This window comes from Poecilia reticulata, chromosome 16 (assembly GCF_904066995.2).
Source record: "Poecilia reticulata chromosome 16, P_reticulata-male-v2, whole genome shotgun sequence".
Classification (NCBI taxonomy): Eukaryota; Metazoa; Chordata; class Actinopteri; order Cyprinodontiformes; family Poeciliidae; genus Poecilia; species Poecilia reticulata.
This window is the reverse complement of record NC_088845.1, coordinates 8,287,955-8,308,465: the sequence shown is the minus strand read 5'-3', so window position 1 is coordinate 8,308,465 and position 20,511 is coordinate 8,287,955. Positions and strand designations below refer to the sequence as shown.

Sequence of the window (20,511 nt, the reverse complement as noted above, 5' to 3'; positions counted from 1 at the left end):
GTGTTTAGCGTGTTGGTATTCCTTTCAGGAGGGGATTTGCACATAGGCCAAACACTTTTCTTTTTTCTTGCACATGTTGTTCTGTCCCCTACTTTGCTTGTGCCAAACTGACAACAGATTCTTCCATCTGAGCTGTGCAGCCTGGCCGGCGTTATCTTGGCTGCTTCTTTGATTAATGTTCTCCTAGTCTGGCCTGTCAGCGTACAGTCTTGTCCTGGTACCTTGCAGCTGTTGCCAAACTTTTTTACATTATCAGAATATGAATGATTCCTGGTGAGATGCCCAAATCTTTGGATTTTGTTACTTAACCCTGTTTGAAAATGCTTCACAACTTTAGTCCTGGCATATCTGGTGTGTTCACTGATGTTGTCGAAAAGTTTAGAGATCATCTGGTTAGGCTGAGTTTTATTCAGGGGAATAAGAAGAAATTGGACTGAATTCAAACATACTGCAAGTTTTTCAGATTTTTACTCGTAAGCACATTTCAATTTTCTCCCACTTTATGTATTACTTTGTGTTGGTCTAGCCCATGAAGTCCCGATAAAATATATTGAAGTTTGTGGTTGTAATATGACATGAGGTGAAAAAGTCCAAGACGTATTACTTTTTTGCAGAACACTGTAGATAAAAGTCCACAATCCTGCTAAGGTCCACAGGGTCGCCTTACGTAATTTAACTGAGCTGCAGCCCTGAGATGAATTGCCAAGCCAGTAAAACCAATTAGGATTGAATTGCAGACCATTGGAGAAATGCATGAAGACAGACTGAGAGAGAACGATAGGAATCTTTTACATAAAAAGTACGCTTACATACATGGATAGACATCTGAAAACCAGCAGGGAGAAGGGAACAGAGAGAACTGGAGGACTAATAATTTTCTTCTAAGATTCTTTGAAAACAGAATGGGATGACAGGAAGATGAAAAGGACAGGTAGCGTTGATAGAGAGGTGAACAGGGATTAGTCGGTGTCTTCTTGACTGTTGTAATGAGCTGTCAAGATGATCGGAATAAAAAGAAAAAAAAACACAGACCTACGTTTAATGAAGTGAGACTTTTAAAAGTGCACAGAATGAGAGGAGAGACCAAAAAGGTTGGAGGCTAGTGACAGACGGAGCCAGACTCTGAGATAACTCAGAGACAGGTTTGTCTCCAGCTCTGCCTCCTTCCACACATGACTATGCACCTGACCGCACAGTAAATTTTGAATGAGCCTTCAGTTGAACAGCGTTGGCCTCCTTGCCCTCAGCCATGGACCTTCCACCAATATCTAACACTCAGCTCACTGATAGACAACTGGATAGACAAAAACCGCTCCGGGCAAGGCCCTTATAATCATGAAAGCTGAACATGAAAGAATCCATGCTGGTGATGCAGTCTCCTCAGGCGCACCACTGCAAGAATGAGATACAAGCAGCAACGTCATTATCGCAAGTGCTGCCTCACCCATCCCTGGAAATAACGTGGGCTGCGTGTCTGATTGGCAGGCGTATAGTGTTAATGAATAACAATATGATGTGGAGGGGGAAAAAAAGGGATGCTATCGGCCAAGAGAACGACAGCTGTACGGCATTCTCCTTAATTAAGCTGAAGAGCGGCGGCGAGGGAATGTAGCCACGGAGGAAAGAAACTAGAGAAGCCAGATGAGGCGGCCAAATGAAGTCTAGCGAAAGCATGGGGTGCAAATGAGGGGCTAGGTTACGGCTGATTGGGAAGAACAAAGAGGAAGTATTAGATTGTAGAGAAAAAAAAACACAAGAAAAAGTTAAACAAAGTGAGTAAATTAAGGTAAGACATTAATCATTTTGCAGTTAATTAGAGCAGCGATCCCAGCTATTATAATATTCATCCCAAAGGCTCAAGGCACACAGAAACATGGAGCACTTTGGCTCCGCATTGAGGCTTACGGTGCCAAACAAAGCTTTGGCTTCTTCAGAAATTTCTTCTGTTTTCGCTTATTTTTTTTTGTAAACATTTTAAATCATCAAACAAATCTTAATACCAGACAAATATTACTTAAATTTAAAAAAGGAGCTTAAATTATACTTTAAGAAGGTAAAAATGACTTGTTCCTCCCTTTGCAACATCAAGAATTTGCAATAATTAGCCATAGGTTTTTGTTGTAATTCAGCCAGACTGGAGGATGTTCAACCATAAACATTGTGTTTAAGCTCCTGCCGCTGTTTCATTCGGATTTAAGTAAACATCTACTAGATCACTCCAAAACCTTAACTGTATATATTTTCTTCCTTTTGGAGCCACTCAAAGGTGAATGTCCCGGTTTGCCTTTCATTATTTTACTGCTGCATTGAGTGTTTTTGCTCAATTCATTCATTTAAATACTGATTTCTGTGTTTACTCGGGTTATGCTTTTTTTGTTGATACATTTTGGTAATACAAAACATAATGTAGTTTGACAAAACAGAAGAAAAAGAAGCCAGACTTTTCCACAGCTCTGTGGATGGAGTTTGGTAATTTCTCTTTAAATAGATTTTTTTTTTTCCTACACTCTTTTGCTTAGTCTTTTTATAGAATGCATCACACACTTATTTCAAAGGGAGAAAGATGCAGGCATGCCTTGAAGTAAGGAGAAAAAACAAAGCAGGAGGCAGGGAAGTATAGTGCTGACATAAGAAGAGTGCAAAAAGAGATTGATGATCTCAGGGCCAGTGGGAGAAATAGGGAGAAGAGACAGAGGAATACTTACCAATAAATTACTTCTGAGCAGAAAGGGCAGCATCTCTGTGTGTGTATGTTGGGGGGGGGGAAGCAATTACGCATTGTTGTGTAAGCATATGTGCTCATCTAGCATGAATGACCGTGCATGTGTGAGAGCCAAAACCTTTGAAAACAAGCTCTGCTTCGCACGTTGCAGTTAGTTTTCAAGTTACTTTGATGAAGACAGATTTTTCTGACTTCAAAAGTGCCGAGAACCGTGCGCTCATAAACACGAACACACACTCACCTACCTATTCAGTTCCCTCGTACTTCTTGTCAGCCATTATTTTTCGTTTAACAGCAATATGAACTTGTCTCTTTCTACCTCTCCATTTGCCATTGTGTTTTTACCATTGATTTGGAGGATGGTGTCAGGATCCAAGCTATTGTTCAGCATCAAATGAGACAGTTCCCCCGCATGGCGCTGCTCCAACGAGTGTGCATCTGTCAGACTTTCACTGCTTCCACCGAAGCTTGGAAAATGTGTCATTGGTCACAAATTCATTCCTGATTTACTCCAATTGACTTGAAGATGAATACCAGTCTGCCAGGTAGATTTTCATCAACCTTTTAAAGCTCGTCTTTTCTATTGTAAACTTCTGCTTTGAACCCATTCAGATAGTTGAAGGGATTAATCACGTTTAAGAATTGTACTATTTTAGACGGAGAATTCTGCATCACTTTGTAAATTCACGTGATTGTATCTCATTAATTGGAGGAAGTGGGATAACAGTGGCTTTACAAGAGCTGGATAAGGCACTGATTTGACAAAAGGGCATGGAAAATACTCAGAGAGAGTAAAAACTGACAGGAATCGATCTGGTGTATTCCCCATATATCAGCTGGATGGTGCGAAGTAACAAAGCTTGATATTTTGGACCAAAACTCTCTTTGTTTGACACAACATGGCACATCATCAAAAGAACACCATGCTTGCATTGAAACATGGTAATAGCGCCATCGTACTTACTGAGGTGAGATCTCTGTAGTTGTGACTTGGATTTATTTCAAAGTGAATGAAAATTCAAAAATCTTTAAAATGCCTCTCTGTTGTGACCCAAAACGTTGAAAAGCCAGAGCTGACACCTTTTCAAAGGGGGTTCCACTTGACTGCCCTGCAAAGCTGTAAAAAGATTATTTCTTCCCTGAAATACAGCAAACTTTGTTTTGTTGCAGCTTAGGAAATGAAAAAGAAAACTTCTTTGCAATTCATAATCTTATTTTAGAGTGACTTTATTAGTTATACAGTGAAAGTCAAAGGTATACATGCCTCTGGTAAATCACCAAGTTTCTGTGGTGCAAGAAGAAAAACAAGACCCTTATAAATCATTCCAAAACTTTTATTCAGTCCTCCTGAGATCAGACCTGCGATCAATTACAGTAAATCTAATTATCCTGAAGTAATGTTTTGCTGCCCCATGAGGACTTTCCTGACAATTACTCATTTGCATCGTTTAACAAAGCTTTTCAGAGAGGTTAAAAAGGTTAAGGATGAAAACGAGCTAACTGTACAGAGCTACCAGTCAAGAGAAGGGCACAAAAATGCCCAGGATTATTTATTTATCATGGTACAGCGAAGCCAGTCATAAATAATTGGAGATAATATGAGACAGCAGCCGCATTACAAAAACTGGATGGGTTTTTTTTTTTTTTCCAAATTGATGAGACAGGAGAGGAGCTGGTCCAAGAGGCTGTCCTCACAATTTGATTGATTTTTACAAATTTTTTCAAGGCAGAGTGGGCAAATATGCCCGGACAATATTTGGCATATTAATAAGATTCATACGAAAGCTGAATCCTGAAATCGATCACAAGGTTTATCAACAAGGCTTTTAAGGTTTTGACCACTTATCGCAACAGTTTCATTTGGGTTTTACTGGAGAAAAAAAACGTTGCATAAAAGATGTTCAGGTTTTGGGAATCTGCTTTATATTCTGTACATGTCTCTGATGTTGCTTGTTCATCTGTAATTTTGTCTGTCTCCCAAAACTGACAGAAGATCACCCATTAACTCAATTAATATTTACATTCAGCAAATCGCCTGCCATGTATTATGTGCTGTGTAAATGTAGAACCTATGTCTGTGTTTTGTAGTTTCCCTGCATGCCGTAGATAATAGTGTTTGTGTGCGTCTGTGCCATTCCATTCCCTGTCTGTCTGTAGAAAATGTGTCAGTCACTACCATGGCCCCTACCACTCCACCCACCCAACCTACTACCACAAAACCTACTACCACCCCTCCCACCACCTCTCTCCTCGAGCCAGAAAGCCGCTTACTGGACCCAGAAGGTAAACCATGCACACACACTTTCTCCTCCCACCTCTGCTACCCTCAAAGCAAGATTGCAAAGAGAATGCTGTAACCTGCAAGAAGATCAAATTCATGTATTAATATTATGGGGGGGTTTTTTATCAACAAAAACTTGATAATGATGCAAAGGTTAAATAACATGTATATATTGCAACGTAATATGTAATGCTCTGGTTTAGCTCCTTAATTAATGAAAGACTGTGACGAACCAAATTGATTTATCGAACTTATAATTCCTTTGAAAAGTATTCATACCTTGGTTCCAAAAAACGTGAGCATTTTAGTGGAATTTTATGATAGACAAACAGAAAGTACTGCATAATTGACAAGTGCAAGGAAAATTATGTTTTTTTTTATTTACATACCATTTGTAAATATATCAGGCATTTATATTAAGCTCCTTTTTTCTCTGATAACCCTAAATAATGTATTTGCTGTGTTTAATTTAATTACAATATGGATACGACTGTCCTGTAAAGATGTTTGTTCAAATGATCTCCGATGAGCATTTGAAATGGCCGTCCATTAATCTGACTGAGCTTGAGTTATTAAGAAAAGAATACATCAATTGTAGAAACCTGGCAAACACTCTGAAAGTCTTGTTTCTGTTACTGCAAAAACGGTATTGGCTGAAAACAAATGCATGACACAACTTATAGAATTGTACCCATAAAAATATTGAAAGGCTTTAATAATTTTTCCCTCCACTTCCAAATTATGCATGACTTTGTATTGGAATAGTGAAAAAGTTAAAGCGGCATGAAAATATTGGCTAGGCACTGCAAAGTTTTTCAGTAAAAAGGCTAAGATGATTTGGCATTTAACATCATCAACAGAAAATCAATGTTTGAAAACAAATATGATTCAAAACTGTTGCCTTCTTCCGTGTTGCAATATCCATTCAGTACTCCAGTTTATACTTCAAGAAGTTGCAGTTCTTTAATTCTTGTGTTTATTTGTGTTTTCAAGAGCAAACCGTTTTATTTAAAAAAAAAAACTGGTTGTGGCTACTTAGCTAAAATTACTTCCTCCAATTCATCGCTCACATAATTCTGTTAGCTGTGACCATCTTGGCACTGTGCTTTTAATTTTGAAATTCGCTCACTCGAAGTCTAATTAACTGAATTCATGGTGTAATTTGTTTGCTGGCACATTTAACACTCCATGTGTGAGCGCGTATATTGTTGCCATTACTGCTCCGTGGTGGGGAGAATGAAAGTATAAATCAATTTTACCAAACGGACTCCTTGAAAGTCCAAAGTCATTTCTTATTAACAAAGTATTTTCAGTGATAATGGAGACATGAGTAACGCTGCTCTCTGCATGCAGATTAAAATGGCAAAAAAATACAGAAGTAGGGATAATGCTGTTGTGGCCCCAGCCTCCTCCATTATTCTCGTGACCCGTCTCTTGCAGGTTACGGCTTCTCTTGCCCTCCGTCTCTCTCTTTGTCGTCTCCTGCTCAGCTTCTGGTGCCGCCCTCCTCACCACCAATTTCGCCGCTCTCCGGTGGCCTCTTCCCACACTTGCATCTGCCTCCACACACGCACACATTTTTTCTTTTTTGCCTCGACCTTCCTCGACCCTCTATTTGCATTAGTACGTGTGCCTCTGTAAGCTCAGATATGCGCCACGCGCAGCGATCACCTTCTCTGGTTCCTTATCGCCGGCTGTTTGATGCCTCCCTGCTAACAAACACATCGCCCAGTCAGCGTTTGTGTTTGCGAGTCTGTGATGTTCGGCTGGTTTTTCTGCCGCTTGGTGGGTACTGTTAATGAATCTGCGTGAAGAGCTTAGAGACTGACATAGGCCTCCAGAGGACTAGAGCAATATATTTATCTGCACACACGCACGTACACGCATAAACACACACAAACGTGCAGAGTGAAAAGCAGGGGTGTGAAAGTGGGGATCCAGGTGGTCTTTTTGATCACATTTTGCCAGAAAAGTGCAGCACAGCAGGTCTAAGAAACCCACCCCGCCATCACTTTAGTATCCTAAATGCGTAACTTCAAAATCTCCACCGGTTTTCAATTCTTTCCATCTAAAGGATCTACTTATCTCATAAATGCTCTTCCACAAAGACATGCTCGCTGTAATCTCCTCTTTCTTTTTTTCCACATCTTCAGCTTATCTGTCTGCTCTGTTACTTAAAAGGAGAGACGAGGCACAGGGAGCAGGATCAACCCTCTTGTTCTCTCTTTTTGCCTCTGCCATCTTCTGTGGCAGGTGGAGGATGTTCACCTGCAGCATGCGAGGAGATGCAGTAAAAAAAAAAGAAAAAAAAACGTCTTAAGAAAAGCTGTAAAGAAAGAACACTTTGGCGGATGTTTAGTCAACGTTGGTGCATCTTCCATGGGGCTCCTCGGAGAAACAGCACGATTTTCAATAACGTCAGTCATTTCCTGTGGAGCTCTGGGCTGCAGCAGATTAAGAACAGGTTGGCATGGGGGGAATGAGGTGCACTTTAGTGCTTGGTTCTTTCTGCTCCTGTGAAATATTGCTTTGGCCAACTGCTCTGTCTTAATGCATTTGAATCCCATGCGTCATGTTGCTGCAGATGCATTCATTTTGATAATACACGCATCTGTCAATACGTGATCATGCACTTAATCACTTTATTACAGCACCTTGGGAGAGCCCAAGGAATACATATACAAGAATGAGCTTTCTTTTCTTCATTTTTCTCCTCCATCAATCTCTCCTTCTCCTTTTGATCTGCGTGTTAGCACTTTATTAATGATTCATGTTTTAATTCTGTCCAATGGAAGTCTAAGGATCCTGAATCAATAACTGCCTTGCCTTCTGTTGGGCTCCCCAGCAACACATCAAAAGGTTTTTGTTATTGTCAGCGCCTCAGCTGTCCGGACTCCACGGACATGTATATTTCATCTCGAATGCAATCTTAACCTTCTTTTTTTTCCTTTATGCATGCTGCTTTTGTTGTTGCCGCACAGTCGTTGTTGTTGAAGCTGTGCAGTCCACACAAGTATATTAAGCGAAACTAACAATTTAGCTGCAGGTTCCTTATTTAGCTAACGAGTCCTGATCATCCCAATATCTCAGGGCTCGACTTTCCTTCAGAGGACTAATTGAATGTTACAGCCCATTAACTGCAAGTTCTTACCTGTTATCTTTTCCATAGAGATGACTGAAAAGCCTCTCCCCGTTCTATGAGGCTAACTCTGGTGTCCTGATTGATTTTAACCCATCAAAAATGGAGTTTATTGCAAATAATGCAGGGAACCTACTGGAAGTGAAAAAACATATGCAAGATTTAGTTTATTCTCTTTTGTGTCTGAATCCAGCTGGTTTGCTTCTGGCTGAAGACAAAATGTGTGATTTGAACATAGTATGAATTCAAAATTAACGTTCAAAATCAAGAGCCAGTTACAGAAAACATCCAAACCAACCTGTGTACGAGTATGTTTACCTAAATTGCTATGTTGTTAATAATCAACCACATTATTTTGTTTAGTTTCCCCAACCAGGCCAGATAACTGCCTGATCTGCACAATAAACAAATCACATAAATCATACACTGATGTAATGATGAGATGAAAAATAAACTGACCGATGTCGATCAGTCTGGAGTTAGAGTTCTTTCCCGAGGCTTCTGTAAATCCTAGTCAAACCTGTTATGGAACAGTTTGCTACAAAAACTTTAAAGTGTGACAAAAAAAGAGTAAAATCTGTTTAAATTGGACAGGGGAGAAAATATTTTTTCACATCACAAACGTGCGTATGTGACAAAACAATGGGCTAATTTAGAAATTAAAGGTAATTATTTTACTCTTTTATCTGAGATAACCAGTACTCCCACCCATTAATTGCACTGCGTTCTTCTGATATCACTGAGTGATAAAGACTACAACACACTGACGGCGTTCAAACTTTCTTCTCTTTTTCTTTATTGAACTGTGTTTTACTTTGAAGCAGTTTCTGAAGTTATTATAAGGTGTTTTTAGACTTACAGTGTTACATGCTTGTGTTTTCATTTTTATCTAAAAATGGTCACGGGTTTTTCAAGCCTTTTATCTCCTCTAGTTCATTCTGGGTTGAGTTTTTTTTTTTTTTTTTTTTTGAAGGTTGCACTACACGGATTCTAAACACACTTAAAGTTTCCATCACTCAAACTGTATTGTTCTCCTGACAGGTGCTTGGAAGAAGTCTTTGTAGAGGCTGACTACCTTATTTCTATATTCACTCTTCTCATTTTTCCTTTTTCTCACTCATCCAGATTGTCTGGCATTCTGTGCAGTGGGGGGTGATGAAGGGTGATAATGCAAGTTGGGTGGGAGATATCGAATTTTCTTTTCTCACGTCTTGCTCCTGGTACCCCCTCCCATGCTAACGTTTTAACGGGCTTTCTTTGTCCTCCCCTTTATGTCCTGCTTTCATTTTGATCCATCTATTTCTTTGTCTCATTTTCTTTGCCTGGAGTCCTCTGTTTCTTCCACTTATCTGCATACGTCCCTATTAAATTACCCAACACTGAACTGATGCACAGTTTTTCTCTCTTTTTTTTTTTCTTTCTCTTTTGCTCTGTTCTTTTTCAGACCCCGGCGCAGTGGTTGAGACTCACAGCGCAGTACCGTATGCAGTGATAGGTGGCGTTCTGGCCCTTCTGGTTTTCACCGTCATCTGTGTCCTCATCGTCACCATCTGGTGCTCTGTCCGGCAGAAAGGTAGAGCATAATCTCGAATGCACAACACTAATATGACACAGTATTCTTTTACTACTGGCAAGGTTCCTTACAGCTGTAGCTTCTGGTAAACTTCCCATTAAAAGTTTACTAGTAGTTGGGTACATCTATATTCTGTGTAAACAATCATTTAAACTAACGTGTTAAAATTGTCAACAGAAACAGGGATGGATTGGATGCTCCTCTCTGGCAAAGCGCTGTCCATAATAAATGGTCTTGGCCCGAGAAGCCAAAGAGAGGGTGGGACAGGAAAGACAGGCGTAACGTAGATGTTTTATGACTGTATGTTAGTGCATCAAGACTCAGAGGAAGCCTCCCACTGTTTCCTATCTTTATAAGTGCCCCCATTATTGGAAGTGTTACACTATGTTCAGCAGCTGCCAATAAATAATTTAGGAATAGTGCAGCTAGCTGCAAACAGGATAACTCACCCAATGGCCAGACAAGCTGTCTGTCAACATCCACCATGACTTGACCGCCAATCAGCAGAGAGACAGCACTGTTACGACCAATCAATGTTGAGACAGAGGCCATTAGAGCTTTGTCTTTGGTCCATTGTAACTGTCAACGTGTCAGTCAACCTCTATGGAGAGGAGAAATAGAGTGTCACTCACTTTGTGACTGAAAGGACTCTTCAGCTGGGAGATAACTTCTGCTGGTGTTGCTTCTGTATTACACCAGCCTTTTTCTCACAACAGGTCCTCATCAACTTGCAAAGACAAGCCCCTCTCTGAGTTACATGTAGCTGCTTATTCAGTTGAAACCAGATAGCGGAGTACAGCGTTGTTGGAGAAGATGCAGTAAAAAGTCCGTTCCAACCTAAATCACTGTCTAGGAATTTCCTTCTAGCAGACACTCGGTTGAGACCTGACGTTAAAAAACGTGCAGCTTACTTTTCTGTTTGCTGAATGCCAAAATAATAATAATTTTCTTTTTTAGATTCTGAAAACCTTTCTCGTTCTCAGAAGAATATAAAGAAATTACATATAGTACTTGTCCTTAGTATTTGCTGTAATTGCCTTTTAAGCTGTGCAACTTGTGTAAAATGTTCTGTATGTCCTTCCACCATGGATCCACAGTAGCTTTGTGGAATATTTGGCTCATTCCTCCTGACTGAACTGACGTAACAGAGGCACATTTGTAGGCTACCCTGCAACACATTTTCCATGGAACTGAAATCAGGGCTTTATGATTGCGCTCCAAAACATTTAATTTGTCATCCTTAAGCAGTTTGTAATTAATTTGTCTGCATGCTTGTGGCCACGATCCATGTAGAAGACTCATTTGCACTCATTCTTTAGCATTCTCTGTTCTGTTCACAGTGTTCTCTGTTACCGGGGGCATTTGCAAACTGCAGTCTGATTTTTTATGTTGCTTTTGGATTATGATTTCTTCCACTCTAAGTAGCTTTCCAGTGCTTTGTCCATCCAGGACTTACGTCATTGTTGATAACCCTCTAAACGCCCTCTTCAGACAGCATCTTCATACAGTCTTCTACTTTTGTTCTAGATTTGATATGCACACATTTCACCAAACCCCATCTCTGTCCTCAATGGGATGATGAGTGGACTTTTCCCATGGGGTTTGTCCTCTGGGTATACATGTTTGAATAGACAAATGCCCCCATGTGTCATCATCTGGGTCTTTCCAATTTCTTTATATGCATAGTAACCTGAGTGAAGTTGAACTGGCTACTTTAAACAACTCCATTAAAAAGATCTCTCTCATTATTCTGGCATTTAGCAAGTAGAAATAGTATTTGTAATTCTTGCTCACCAAAAACAGAAAAAGTGAAGTATTTATTTGAACAGTAATTCGGCATAGCAGAACAACAGAAGGCCTGAATCAAAACAAAACACATAAATCAAGAGTTGGGCATCTTTTATTCTTAAAAGTTAAACACATGAGAGACGCTTCATGGGTTTTGTTCTCTTTTCTAGCATAGCCACTACTGCAGAAACATCCCTTGGCTGAAGTCCAGTGAAAAGGTTTTGTATATGCAGAAAAAAAAACTATAACTTCTATAAGAACCAATAATATTAACTCTTGGATTAAATTGAATGATTATTGGAGCTTTTTCACTAATATAATTTGGAGTTAACGTATTAGTAATCACACTAATCTGTAATGATTAGTCAAATAAAACATCAAGCATATCATTTAACCCTAAAAGAGATATGTCTCTGGGTGTGAAAGTTTATAAAGTTTAACAGGTCAAAGTTCCTCCTCCCTCTCTAGAGATTAAACAAAGGGTTTAACCGGATTTTGAGAAATACTCAACAGTATTTTTTTAAGTAAAAAGAAGAAACCGGGGCACTGATTCTCTGAGCCCTTTAAACACATCAGATTCTTCTTTTAAAAATCTTCTTTAGCCAGAATACCCAGTTCCTTTCTCCAGTCTGGATGTGGCTGTTTCCTTTCACTGAATCTGACTTTTGGTTCTCACTGTCCCATTTTTCAACTCTGTTTACAAGGAACAGCATCTCAGCACAGTTGATTTTTGGACCTTGTGCTACAAAATCAGGCTCATTTTGACTCTGATTAACATGAGCCACCTTTACATTAGACAAATAATAAAAATACTTACTTTTCCTATTACTTGCTTGAGCTTTAACCTATCTCTTGATGGAAAAAGCTTCCTATTCTGTCCAGTTTCATAGATGGAACTCAATATTTAATTATTATGATTATGATTAATTATGACTTATTTATATAATTTGTTAATTATGGACAGTTGTAAAAGCTTTCTAAAAATAATTTTTTTAACAATTTTTTTACTGATGTCTGCATAGTCATATTCAACTTAAGATCTTGGACAAATGAGCCTAACTTTCCTAAACAGACTTAAATTATCTTCAATTATATCTTAAATTTAATTCATTTCATCAACTTTTTATTTTATTTTTGGTGTTTATATCACTTCATGTGCTGCAGTTCTGGCCATTATTACATTTTGACCAAATCAGAAAGCCCTTGATGTAACCCTGGATTTAAAGCAGGTTATTTGGCCTTCTCGTAAACCCTTGAAAAAAGCTTTTTTTTCCCAAAACAGACTTTTTATAGTTTCCTCAGGGAGATGAAATCAAATTGTTCTTGTTAGTCATTTTTAACCAGTTGCTTTGCCAAGAAATAAATACTCTGTTTTGAAAAGCTTTGACTTTAAATCAGTACTTGTTGACTTACAATCATGAACAGGTGTTATGACCCTTGCTGTGTTTGAAGGTGTTGAGTCTAAAGGTGCGGAGCAATGGAGCATGCCAGAACTGAGCAACATAATTCAGAGGAGAACAGCTGTTATTATGTAGTTATTTTATTAATCTTATGCATGTAGACAGGAGGTGCAACCGCAGCAGAATCATATCCATCTTCATATGTCCTGCAACCAGATTAAAACGTGTTGTGTGAAAAACGGCACCCCAAACAAACCCCCTGGGTTATGGTTTTTAAAATAAGTTGGAATAGTTTTGTGGCTGATGCAAGCAAAAATTTTGTTCTCCTGCACTTAACATTACCTCCATCCTTTTCTACCATTTTTTTTTCTTCTCTCCCTCTTTTACTCTGTCTGTAATTCTCTTTTTTTCTATTACCTCCTTCTCCTCTGACTCCATGCGTCCATCCGCCACCTCTAATTTTCTGCCCCGTAAGGCTCATATCGTACACGAGAGCCTATCCTTGCCTGGTATTGACCTAACAATCAGTAAACTAATGGATTAATCAGTTGTAGGTATGGAGCACGGTAATATGAGCGCTGATTGGTGTGAAAACGCTGCATGGCGCTGCAATGATCATGACGCTTTGCCACCTAACCACCCCCCTACAATCTCCCTCTTCTCTCTTTCTCTCTCCCTCTGTTCTCTCGCTCTTCCCATCCAGGCTCCTATCTCACCCATGAGGCCAGCGGCTTGGACGAACACGGCGAGGTGCAGGAGGCCTTTCTCAACGGGAACGACGCCAGCCAGGGCAAGAAGGAGTACCTACTGTAGCCCTTCGTTTTGTTAATCCCTTCTCTTCTGACCTCATACCCTTACCCCTCCCTCTCCCTGCCTCCAACCTTATATACAGTATATATATATAAATACACACACGCGCGCACACACTTCGACACAATTCGCCATAACAGGCAGCCTTCTGAAAGCGACTGTACTGCACATAGCCAATCCATCACACTCCATTCCACTCCATCTCCTCCATATACACTCGCGTAACCCAAGAGACAGACCGAGAGACGGAGAGCCTCTCGGCCCCGCCAGACATCAACGACTGTGCCATATACAGTACTGTAAGTCCCGGACTGCTGGAGAGAGCGAAGGAGCGGCGACAGAGTGAAGTGAATGTAGGCAAAAGCGAAATGATCCCATAATTATTTAGATCAAGAAGGAAGAGGGCCACACAATGAAAAGTGGCCCCTCTCTGCCTCGCCTGTGCAGCCGCCAAAGTGGAAGGGGAATTAGAGGCAGATGACTGCTGTAATTCACCGCCTGGAGAATAGAAGAATCTATTTCACAAAGCCCAATCTCTAACCGAAGGGGACAGCAGGAGAGCTGCGCAGGGAGGGAGGGGAAGGAAGGTGGTGGAGGGGAAACTTGAGCAGAAGCTACTTTGTGCTCGATGGTAAATTACAGAGATTTTTCATATTACGGTCGTGTCTCATCGACGGAGCACAGCTTGTCCATAATTCCCTACCAAAGCTGCGAGAAGTATCTGGACTGTGGCAACAAGCTGAATGTCTTGTTGTTTCGCTAGTTTTTAAAAGAAAACCTAAAGTGATCCCCCCTCCTTTCAGTTCAAGAGTGAAATAAAAAGGTGACTCTCAACACCTGTTACCATGCTCTCCTCTCTCTTTCAATCCCTCTTCTTCTCAGTGTCCCCCCCCTCCTCTATCGTTCCCCCCTGTTGTTGGCCCCGTAATAATGAAAGGATTAGCGTCGGGCTGCTTTCCCAAGGAGGAAGAAAGGAATATGACTTGCAGAGGCATTAAAGAGAAGCTTAATTATTTTAGAATGTCATTAAGAGGATAAAAAGGTTTAAAAAGTTCCAATAAAAAGACGAGGGGAGCTGTCAAAATGGAGCGAACAAGAGAACAACACGGGCGTATGCAGCTACATGCACACATCGATACATACACGTCCACAGAACAAGTATACATATCTCTGAATTCTTTGTTTGTATAAAAAAGAACAGTGACATGAGTTAAATTAAACTTTTAAGAATTAAGAAAACTGTTTACTATTGAAACGCATTATAAAGCAACTATACTAACACAGAATATTAGCCTTTAGAGGTGCAACACCGAACAAACTACTGTCCAGTGATCTTTAAAGAAAATATAAAAATGAAAAAAAAATTGTCTTTATGAAAAAAACAGAGGTCTTATTGATTTTTTTTTAAATAATTATTGCTATTATTTGAACAATTCTGATTGTTGTTACTGTTATTATTATTGCCGTTGTTATTATTATAATTGTAAATGTTAAAGAAATGTACACTTCCCATGGTTTGTTTTTGGGTTTACTGTAGAAAAAATAAACTTGCTGTCATTTTTCACTCTTTTTCCTCTTTACCTTTCCTCTCTTTCCCAGTATTTCTCTCTCTTTGTCTCCTGTGCCTAGTTGTCTCTTCTCCTGTCTTTCACACCTGTTTATTTTAGAGTCCATGTGCCACTGTTGATATATATAGCTAACTATTTCTTTATAGGGGAAAGAAACAAAGCACGACAAAATAAAAAAAAAAGAATACAAAAATAACCTCATCAGACTGATTCTTGTGTCTGTGTGATCAGCCGGTGCCGTTTGTCATTTAGAGAAACGGGGAAAGAAATTAATCATTCGGTTTTCGTATCACAGTAATTAACTTTGTTTTTGTCACATCACAACCACAAACTACAACATGGTTTGATTTGATTTTACTTGACAGATCAACACAAGGCACTGCTAATGATATATGGTTTAAAAATTAAAAAAATAAAAACGGTGTATTTGTGTTCTGCCAGTTTTGGGTTCAGCGATGTTTGCTCTGATACCTCAAATAAACTTCAGTGCAGCCAGTTGCCTTCAGATGTCTCGCATTAAGAGAGTCCACTTCAATGTCGTTTAATGTTGGAGCCATCTGTATTGTGAGTGGTGCGAAGATTTCATTAGTAGGAGAACATTAAAGAACAAATAGAACCACAAACACTAAGAAACCCATAAAGTTGGTTAAGAAGTGAGTTATGAACAAGTTTAGACAAAAACAAATCCCAATCTTTAAGATTTCTACAAAAAAAAAAAAATTAAATATATCCCCTAAAACTGAAATAGTTTGGTTTAAGTGCAAATATATGTCAACATGACCATAAATCTAAATTGACATTGTAAATGCAGAAGCTAAATAGATCCATTGCTCAGGTTGGAGAATGTACTCACTAGAAAACCATGACTTGTGTATTTAACACATCTGGCTCTTTTCGAAAGTTGAGGGGGGAAAAAAACGTAGTTTGCCAAAATCCATGTAGACATTAGACATGCAGAAAAAAGGTGCTATTATCAGAGGAGACCAAAATTGAACCTGTTGACATGCATAACACTATGTGTGGAAGAAAACCAACACTGTATTTTACCACCCTGAACTCATCATCACTGTTGCAAACACGTTGGCGGCAGCATCATTCAGTGGGGATTCCTTCTCTTAACAGGGAGTGGGAAAGGAATCAGTGGGATTCCAAAGAAGACTGACCAAAAATTAACACTGAAGAGGTACAAATGTGGAAAAAACATAACTCAAAAGTTCTGCAACTAATTACACCAAAAGATAGCCCTACAAAATATGAGATATGTCTCTGTAGGAAGCTTTGGAAAACATTTTCTTCTCTGCTTTAGTAGTGTGCACTGCTTTGTTTCAGTTTATCACAGAGCTTCTCATTGAAACACATGAACCTTTGTTGCTGTAATGTGACAAAATATGAAAAAGTGCCAGGATTCTGATCACTTTTAGAAAGGGTAGAACAATCAGATTAAAGGGGGAATAGCAGAAATGTAGTCAGTAATATAGATATTAAGAGGATGAAAGATGCTAACACTGGCAGCTCAGTCGAAATAAACAAAACAGACGCATCTGCTGCCAGGTTAATGAATCACAAGAACAGATAGCAGGGAAGAAACGGGGGACAGGAGGGTTGAGTCAGATGCACAGAGAAAAATATGACTCTGCCATTAGCTTCCACGCAATCAATACCCGATTCTGTCGAGGAGCACTCAACATGTCCATCTGTGTGCAAGGCTAGATTTGAAAGCAGCTGGAGGTCACAAGGGGATGGATCGATGTGTTTCTCTCCCATTGATGCCGAAGCTCCACAGTCGCCTGTCATAAAGACAGATTGTCAAACGGCAATCAAAGTAATGGACTCGCCAGGCGCGACCGGCATGAGTTGACACTCTCAACTGCAAACAATTCAGCCGGTTCGAGACATATCTTCAGTTTATGATGACGCAAAGGGAGGTCTGGTAGCGCTCGCTATCAGACCTGCAGTGGTCGATGAGTAATAAAACAGAGAATATTGTTCCTTTGAACGTCTTCCAGAGAGAAGTGTACACCCTTCAAGTAAATGTTTTTTTTTTTACCCAAGTTCTTTGTCTTTCATCATTTTTGTGCTTCTCTTTAAAAAGGAGATACATTAAACATTAAATTATATATTTTATGTCATAGTCTATTTTGTAATCTATACTGAAAATTGCAATCAAGTTAAAACCTGTCTTGCTTGCGTGACCTCAGCAACGGATGTGTGCACTTTTATTGACATTCCTGATAAAGATGTGGAAAAAGTCTTAAATGAAATGTGTGTTTTATAGCTGTTGCAAAATCTCAGACATGTTCTATAAAATAAATACACCAGCAGCAGGTTTTATGGTATTGATTAGAATGCTAGGGAAACTTAAGTTTGTGATTCATGATGTATTGTTTTCTCGATGACATCTAGTGACACAGATCCAATTGTCAAAATTGTAAAGACATAAAAACATTAAAAAACTATCTGGGTACAAGTAAATAATTTCTCTCCTAAAGGTGATCTTATTTATGAACGCATTTAATCGCCAAAGCTGGGAAATAAAGACAGGCGCAGTATCTCGTTAAGACATGAAAGCTTTATCTTCATAACGACATACAAAACTCATCAGAACATATTTCAGTTGGCATTAGAATGAGATTTATATCTCACTAAAACCAAAATAATCTTGAGGGATGCCTGTGTGTCGTCTAAAAGAAATGGAGTGCAATTTTACATTCTTCCTTTTTTACAGAACAGCATATTTTTTTGTTTTAATGAAATTAAAATCTCATTATAGTGAGATATGACTCATTCTTTTTATTTCTCGCAATAGGAAGAAACTTTCCTGTTATAACGAGATTCTGCTGCTGTATTTAACTTTTCTAGCCATTAACAGATACTCAAATGTTGTATTTCACTCTCATTTACCTTAAACTATATATCTCATTGGGCTTTCTGAAGGTGTTTCAAAGTTTTTATTTTGACTTTGGCTGTTTTATTTTATGTCAGTACCAACCTATATATAGAAAGGTTGGTTTGTTTTCCGTATAAATCATTCAGACATAAAAAGGCTTTTAAGCTAAAAGTTACGAACCAGTGTTCTGTCAACACAAAACAGACAAAACCAATTTAAAAGGCAAGTCTTCAGACACTTTGTGTGCAGAACTGCAATTGCAAACAGCTTGAGAGACAGAAAACAACAACATGACTCCATAAAACCTATTATCAGGAAACTTGGCATAGAGATGAATTAAGTGGAGAGTAATGCATCAATCAAATGCCGTGTCAGGACTTTCTTTCTATTTCTTACAGACTTTCAGACACGTTGCAGATTTTTTTTCGATGTCTAATCCTTTTTCTTTTGTCCTGCACCTGTCTACCTTTTTGATAAAACTTGTGTTCACATTGCTAAGCCCACAGTGCACAATAAGCTGTCATGGTCAGGTGCAAGGCCTGGACAGGAAATGAGTGGAAAAGAATTGTGAACTTATTACTTTCCCTTGATGCAACATAGTGTATTGGAGCAGAGGCACTGAGATAAAAATCTGAGCTTACCTGGAAGAAAACGTGCATTTCTTCAACTTCTTGAGTAAACGTGTCCACACTGTTGAGCACAATTTAGGTCCTCCCACATAAATAAGTAAATAGAAAATAGGGAAATTAAAGACTTTGAGAAACCAATTATGATATTGCAGAAGAGTTTCACTCATTGAAAAAAATCTAAAAGGAAAGTGAGGCCTTGAAACCTTTACCCAACATAATCCAGTGAATTTAGTGATATTCTGGAGTATATTGACAGCCAAACGCCTATGAATAACCCACTCTGCTTCTTTCTGATTCCAGTTTAACAGATTAATGACCTAAAACTGGCTCATGTCAGGGAATTTCCCAGTTATGACCCATTTATTACATCATATTTCAGTTCTACGAGTTGCTGTAAATATCACACTTGACTGGATCTTGAGCTTATTTATTTTCTTGGTACACTAGGACAATTTTATACATCTGTGAATGCAACCTGAACACGTCTCCTGTTATTTTGCTTTGGTGACAGTGGGAACCTGACATGGCACATGGCACAGACCAATGTCTACACAGTGATGACGCTGTTAGCATGAGGCATTGATTGAGGTGACTTGTGTATCTTGGTGTTGCATAATCAGGAAGCAGAAAGCTTTTAGGCAAGCAGAGCAATCAAACGGAGAGCTGCACCACAGAAGAAAGGGCACTCTGATTCCTCTCTGTCTGTCTTTGTCCTTACCAAATTGCTCTATCAATAATGTGTTCCAGTGAAGGCTTTTTGTAGTGACTGAAAACTCAACAGTGCCCATAATAAACCATAGTATGACTCTAACTACAAAGGAGTGAGGTGTAGAGCAAGAATGAGAGAATAACGTTTCATTATGCTCACAAGAGGTTGCCTGTTCGGTGCTTTGCCAAAATGTCTTCCATATTTTGTCCATCTTCAAGAAACTCTTTAAAGAACATCTTTTTTCCATGAACGTACATGTACTTCATAACCCTCTCTATCTCTTTTTGCAGTTTTCTCTATGCTGACATGATTTTTATAGTTGTTACTTGGTATTCACAAAGATTAGGGACCATAGCTACCCATCCAGAAATACTTGAGACTCCCTTTTAAACTGCTTGTAAGTACCTAGTCAAACACCAAATATATCTTAAGATGCCATAAGGCACATAGCGGTCTTATCACCATAGCAGTAACTAACATCCATTTCCCTGCTTTTGGGGATTTAATCAGGGAATGACAAGGAAAATGAATGGTGCTCAAATTGTCTGTTTTGCAAATGCCAGCCAACGACTTGTCAAGTAGCATTGTATCCAGGTATTTCAGCTTTCTAAGCTGCATTTTATTTCAAAATTTTTAGCATATTTTTTCAATGAAAACATCTGCAACTAGACACATTTTCTGTGCATAGTTAGTAGTTTTGTTCTACAGAAAATCCACAGATAGGCGAGTCCTAAACCTTGAATGGGAGGAGGTCCACTGTACCCGATCACCCTTCCTTCCTCTCGCATAGCTTTTCTTCTAATTAGCTTATTAGTATATTTGATATTAACTGGATTGCTACATCCTCATTTTTAAGCCACCAAATGTGTAAATGTGAATATATTCAAACCTTTAACCCTTGTGCGTACGAGGACAGAGGCAAATGATACAAGTGATACGGGTGTGGTGTTGGTTGGACCCCATTTGTAAACACAAGGGTTAAATGTCTTCATGTTTTTCATGAAA

General features: G+C 39.1%; 1 protein-coding gene across 5 annotated transcripts in view; it reads left to right on the top strand.

Moving 5' to 3' along the window:
- The window catches only part of cadm4 (cell adhesion molecule 4), a 232,848-nt gene extending 217,371 nt beyond the window's left edge, over positions 1 to 15,477 (top strand). For 2 of the 5 annotated variants that reach the window (XM_008431150.3, XM_008431152.3), the window contains exons 7-9: positions 4,880 to 5,005; positions 9,587 to 9,715; positions 13,607 to 15,477. In XM_008431150.3, coding sequence (XP_008429372.2) covers positions 4,880 to 5,005; positions 9,587 to 9,715; positions 13,607 to 13,716 — 365 coding nt within the window. In that variant the 3' untranslated portion in view covers positions 13,717 to 15,477. Of the gene's footprint in view, positions 1 to 4,879; positions 5,006 to 9,586; positions 9,716 to 11,673; positions 11,722 to 13,378; positions 13,458 to 13,606 lie in introns of all 5 variants that reach the window. The other 3 variants (XM_008431153.3, XM_081597516.1, XM_008431154.3) reach the window with 3 other exon arrangements.
- The last annotated feature ends 5,034 nt before the right edge of the window (positions 15,478 to 20,511 follow it).